The sequence below is a fragment of the Nothoprocta perdicaria genome, unplaced genomic scaffold (genome assembly GCF_003342845.1).
Source record: "Nothoprocta perdicaria isolate Ctin4 unplaced genomic scaffold, notPer1 scaffold_208, whole genome shotgun sequence".
Lineage (NCBI taxonomy): Eukaryota > Metazoa > Chordata > Aves > Tinamiformes > Tinamidae > Nothoprocta > Nothoprocta perdicaria.
Genome location: NW_020455294.1, coordinates 202,361 through 208,390, shown reverse-complemented (window position 1 = coordinate 208,390; position 6,030 = coordinate 202,361). Strand labels below are relative to the sequence as shown.

At 62.0% G+C, this 6,030-nt stretch overlaps 1 protein-coding gene across 1 annotated transcript; it reads left to right on the top strand.

Annotated features, from left to right (window-relative positions):
* The first annotated feature begins 400 nt into the window (after positions 1 to 400).
* On the top strand, positions 401 to 1,459 carry LOC112946511 (G-protein coupled receptor 183-like). The gene has a single exon (XM_026038355.1). It carries the CDS (start codon positions 401 to 403, stop codon positions 1,457 to 1,459), a length of 1,059 nt encoding a protein of 352 aa, XP_025894140.1.
* Positions 1,460 to 6,030: the final 4,571 nt, after the last annotated feature.

Here is a 6,030-nt window from a genome sequence, read left to right as displayed (position 1 = left end):
GGGGCTGCGCGGTTCTCTCGCTGCCCGTCCCGCCGGCTGCCGGGGGCTGTGGGGGGCTCCTGCCGCCCAGCACTTTCCTGCCGCCTTGTGCCCCCTGCCCGCTTGTGGCACTGGGACTTGCGCAGAGAGCAGCCCGTGGGGCGCGGGCGACACGCGGCCGGGCCCGGGCGGTGAGTCCCTGAGTCCCTGGCTGCGCCGCTCGCGCCCCAGACGCGTTTTCCAAATGACTGGGGCTGCGAGGGGGTGCCCGGGAGCAGGGGACGGGCTTCTGCTGCGCGGGGAGAGCCAGCCCCATGGGTACCGCGCCTGGTGCCAGTCAGCTCTGCTTTCATATCTCCCCTTCATCTCCTGCTGCTGCTGCTTCCAAGGAGGGGGACCGGCTTTGTGAAGCGCCACGGAAATGGCTGTTGCGGAGGCYGTGTCCCCGCTCGCCAACCTCACCTTCGGCAACCACAGCGGCTGCAACGTGCACAACCACCACTTCTCTGCCAAAGTCACCTTCTCCCTCTTCTACACCGTCCTGCTGGTGTTCGGCTCCTGCGGGAACATCCTGGCCCTCTGCATCACCTTCCAGCGCAGGAAGAAGAAGCTAAACTCCACCGACCTCTACCTGGTCAACCTGGCCCTGTCTGATGCTCTCTTCACCCTGGCGCTGCCGGGCCGGATCACCTACTACATCCTGGAGTTTGATTGGCCCTTCGGGGATTGGTTTTGCCGGGCTACAGCCTTCATCTTCTACATGAACACCTATGTGGGCATCTACTTCATGACCTGCGTGAGCGTGGACCGCTACATCGCTGTGGTGCGCACCAGGCACCCTGGCAGGATCCGCAGGATGAGCCGTGCCCGCGGCATCTGCGTCCTCATCTGGTTCATGGTGTTCCTGCAGACGGCGCCGCTGCTTCTGCGGCCCATGACACGGCGCATGGGGGACAAGCTGACCTGCATGGAGTACTTCAACTTCGAGGAGGTGCCCAAGCTGCCCTACCTGCTCCTGGGGGCCTGCGTGCTCGGCTTCTTCCTGCCCGTGGGCATCATCTTGGTGTGCTACGTGCGCATCAACCTCAAGCTCTGCCAGACGGCCAAGGAGAACCCGCTGACAGTGAAGAACGGGCACCACCGCCGGGCCTTCACTGTCATCCTGGTTGTGCTGCTGGCCGTCCTGCTGTGCTTCAGCCCCTACCACCTCAACATCGTCCAGTTCATGGTCAGGAAGATCCTGTACCAGCCGTCCTGCCGGGAGCAGCAAGCCTTCAAGATGTCCCTGCAGGTGACCGTGGCGTTCATGAACCTCAACTGCTGCATTGACCCCATCATCTACTTCTTCGCCTTCCGGGGCTACAAGCGGAGGCTGCTCCGCATCTTCAGGAACAGCGGCTCCATGGGCACCTCCTCCACTGCCAAGACCCCGTCGGAGAGCAACAGCAACAGCCAGCCGCCCGGCTCCGTGTCCGTGTAGCGGCGCAACCCGCTCCCTTTCGCCCTGGGCTTCAGCTGATGGACCATTCCCTGGTCCATGGGTCCCCAGTTTGCCGGGGCCCATGCGCGGAGCAGGACCTGCCCCTCTGACCGGCTTCACCCTCCTCCCCGCTCCGCTGCCGGGCTCCTCGCTCGGCCCTGCAGGACCCCCACGGGACCCGGCAGGGAGCGATGGGGCTCTCACGCGGCTCCCGCAGAGGCAGCTCAGCCACGGGCACCGCGCCGGGGGGGTTTCCCRGTGCCGCAGCCTCCCACACGTGCCCCACATCCCGTGGGGCGCGCGGCCGGGGTAACCACAGCGCTGCGCGGCTGTGCCCGCGCCCGGCTGCGGCACCGCTGCTCCCGGCTGCGCCCCGTGGGGCTCAGTGCCCGGCACATGAGGCCCAGCGCGCACGAGGCCCTGCCGGGGCGCGGGGCGGCCCTGACCGCGCTGCCGGGGCAGGTAAACAGGGCAGGGCTCCGGCAGCGCCGCCCGCGCCTGTTCCGGCTGCGGCTCCTTGCCGGGGCGCCCGCCCCGCCCGGCACTGCGGTCGCGCCTGCGGCGCCCGGGAGGACGCAACGGGGCTGGCCGGGCTCAGCCCGCCGTGCTCGGGCGGCCCCGGCGAGCGGACGCCCGTGGGGCAGCCCCTTMTGGGGAAGCCTCGGAGCGGCTGCTGCCATAGCGGGCACCGCGCTCAGGACGGACCGCGGGGGCTCAGCACGGCCTGGCGGGGCCTGCGCTGAGCCGAGCTCGGCCGCGAGGGGCCGGGCCGGGAGCGACGCGGCTGCCCCAGGGCCCGTTCTGCGGCCGCGCGGCARCCGCGTGGCGAGGAACAAGCCCAAGGGCCCCGCAGCGCCTTCCGACGTGGCCGGGGGGCCAGGTTTGCACCTCTGAGAAACACGCGTAGGATTCTGCAGCTCCTGGGATACCCGTTTTATGTTCGGGGGTGGAAGAAACAGAGGGACACACACAGCGATTAAGAGTGAAAAACAGCTTTATTTTGCTTAAAAGTAAACTTAAAGACGTTTCATGAACCAACACTTCTAGTTCATATAAATCATTGTAGAAGGTAATAACCTTTTCTTTATTGCTGGGAGGTTAACAACAGCCAGGTGCAGCCCTTTTCTGTTTAAATGCACACGAATTAGCTTGTGGGTGATGAGGAGAAGGGTGGTGGCTTTACCTACTGCTCAGGCAACTTGCAGCCTGAAAGCTGGTCCCTCTGGAGGTTACCTGAGCCCTGCTCAAAGCCATGGACTTTGATGGACYAGGCTGAAATGAGCCTGTGCCCTCAAAACTGTGTGACAGGCAGTGGACAAGGAAGAGCCACACGTGGTATCTGAGAGCAGCAACGGCCCTCACAAGTGCAGGGGAGCCTGGCAGCCTCGTGGTTACCGTGGGGTTATGGTGCCCTGTCAGAAGTCACCCAAGAGGTGCTGGTGGAAGGGGCCTCCAGGCATCACCGAGCCCAACACCCTATCCCGCAGGGCCGACACCATCTCGGATCAGCCGCCGCTTTGTCCAGCTGCATCCTGAAACCTCGTGAGGAAGGAGACCCATCCCCGCTGCGGGTGACCTGCTCCAGCGCTGCACGACCCTCCTGGGGGAAACACTGTTCCTAAGGCCCAGCCTCAACGCCCAACCCTCCGCTGGTGCCTGCTGGCCTGTTACATTGCCCGCTGCTCTCTGGGAGAGTTTGTCACCTTTTCAACTCAAATTCCTGTGCAGTTGTAATGGTCTGACACCGTAGGGGCTGCTGGAGGAACGAGAGGAAGTGCTGCACAGCTCGAGCTCCTCAACAGGCCTCCGCGGCAACACCTGAGCTCAGCGCTACAGCCGTGGCCAATGCACCTTCCCAAGACCGAGGCTGAGGGATGTTTTACTGGGCTGCAGAGCCCCAGGCAAACCTATGAGGGAGCCTTTCCCAGGAAAAAGGACAGGAGTAAACGCCGGCTGCTCTGCTGGTCCTTGGGCTGCTTTCCTCCCTAGTTCTCTTAGCCAACATGGCCCTGCCTCTCGTTCTGTGGCCCCAGCGCGAGCCCCCGGAGGAGGGCAGAGCTGTCCCTTGTGAGCTGGCACGAGGCAAGCACCGTGGTGGAGGCACCCAGCCGCGCCGCCCCGCGCTCGCGCCAGCCTGGGACCCTCGGCTTCGGAAAACATCCGGCTAGCAAGCGGAGGAGACGCACGAGGAACAGGGCAAAGCGGCTTGTGCGGAACGGGTCCGGCGCGGCCAGGGAAGGGATGGTGTTGGCGCCTGGACGAGCCCCGCCGCCCGTTCCCCTCGGAGCACGGCGGGAGCCGCGCAGAGCGCCGCACGCTTTCGCCGCGCGCCATTCCCCGGGTGCTCGCAGCGCCTCGGCTTCCTTCGGGTAGCGCCTCGGCAGCGCGGCGAGCCCGCGCGGGGCTGCCTGCTTCCTGCCGCGCGCCGGAGCCTTCTGAGAACGCTTCTCATCCCGGCCCTTATCGGCGGCGATCAGCAACCGAATCGGGGCTGCTTTCGCTCCTCTCCTGCCGCTGTTCTTGCCAGCGCCGGCGCCGACGCGTCGCTGCCGCAGTGCTCGCCGTGGGGCGCGGGCCCCCGTGCGGCAACACGCGCAGACGGCGGCGGCTCCGCTCGGCCCGCGCTCTGCTCCCTGCCCGGCCCGGCCTCCTCCCTTCTCTTCCTTATTAAAAATAAATGAGCGCTGCTGTGCAAGATTCAGAGCCTCTTTGCCGTAGGCGTTTGGAACCTGAGGAATGAGGGGTCGGTGGTGTGGGAGCCTGGGGCGGCCAGGCAGGCGCCCTGCTGCTGCCCTGCGGGCACGGGGCGGACTGCGCTCTCCGTGCCGGGCCCTTCCCGCTCGGCACCCTTCGGCGCCGGTAAGACCCTCCGGGCGCCGTGGGGCCCGGCCTGGCCGCCCGTGACGAGCCGTGGGGCCGGAGCGGGGCGCGCAGGGCAGGGCCCGCGCGGTCAGGGACGGAGGAGCAGCTCTGCTCGCCACCGACGCCTCCGGCCCCACGTAGCCAGCGTCGCCGTCACCGCGTGGGCCGGGGGCAGCGCCCCAGGCACCCCCACGTGGGGTGTCATCCCCACGGCRCCGCRCRAGGCTTTGTGCCCCGCTTGCACCCRCGACCTCACGCAAAAACCCACAAACGTCCCCCTGGCTCGTGGCTCTGAAAAAAAAAGGGATTTTTTGCTTGTTTCTTTCATTTAAAGASTATCCAGGATGGTTCCCGCTTGAATCTTCCATTATCCTGGTGAATGATTTCCAAAGCAAACTAAGGATAAGGCGGCAGCCTCCCCACCCCTGCTCACAGCACATCTTTCTTTTCCTGTCCTGTGCAATGTTTTCYGGACTGCTAAAAGAATTCCTGGTCTGCTCATTTTACCCAAACTCTCTCCTCGCGTCACTCCCTGAACGCCCCCGACTCCCCTCCTTTCCTAATCCCAGTCCGTGCTTGTTCTTCCTCAAAAGCCCGGCTCAGCCAGGCTCCCAGGTTCTTGCCCGCTCTCCCCCACGCTCCTCCTGCAGCCTGGGCGCAGCCTCCTGCCAACCACGCACAAGCCCAGCTCCCTGCCAGGYTCCTCCTAAGGCTCCCTTGCGGAAAGTGAAGTGACAACAGATAAAATTCCTGAGAATCCTGTCAGCAACACCCATTAACTGGGTCTTCCTGCTCCTCTGTTCCCACTGCCCGTGTCTTTTTGTCCATTTGGAAAGGAGTGCTGGCACATGCTGAATTTGAGAGCTGCATTTACCCGCTATGGTCCCCATGGCATCCCCTTATACACAGAAAAAGCAGAAATGTAAAAATTAAATCCAAAGTGTTTTGAATACACGTATATACATACAGATATTAAGAGTATATACGTGTGCAGTCTATATAAATAGATATATACACACATATATAAGTGTTTGCACACTTCTTATAATATTGATAATAGTATTGCTATGGCCAGCCAGGTAAAGGAAAGCCCGTCCACATTAGGTTTTTCATTATGGCAGAACACAAATAAGAAATTAAATGCATTCATATATCAAAGAAACTCTCAGTTGAAATAAATACTGTGCATTTATTTACCTCTGAACAGAAACAGCTCCCCCACAACACGATGTTGTGGTTTTGAATGTCTTTAGATTTGGATGCCCTTGTAACTGCATATATATATCCTGGATAGACAGGTGTATTTAAGAGTTAGGTGTCCTTGATTACAGGCTTTAATTTTCTTGAACAAATTGTTAGCTCAACCAGTTCAACTGGTCAGCCTGATAACAAATCTAACACTGTAGCACTCGCTCCCTCWGTACATAAACATGTACAAAACCAGCCAAATACTCTGCCAGTTGAGCAGTCCCCTGCACAGCTTTGCTGCTTTTTGAGGGATTTATCTCAGACAAAACTAATGCGACGTCTTCTCCAGCCCATGCTCACCCAGAGCACAAGTAAATCACACGGACTGGCTCACTGCTACAGGGCCCTGGCTCACGCAAGAGGCAGCCCGGCGCTTTTAAACCCAGCTTGAGGAGCCCAAACCGCCCCTGTGTCCCGGGGCCGAGCTGTGCCGCGCRGCAGCCGCAGCTGAGGCCGTGGGA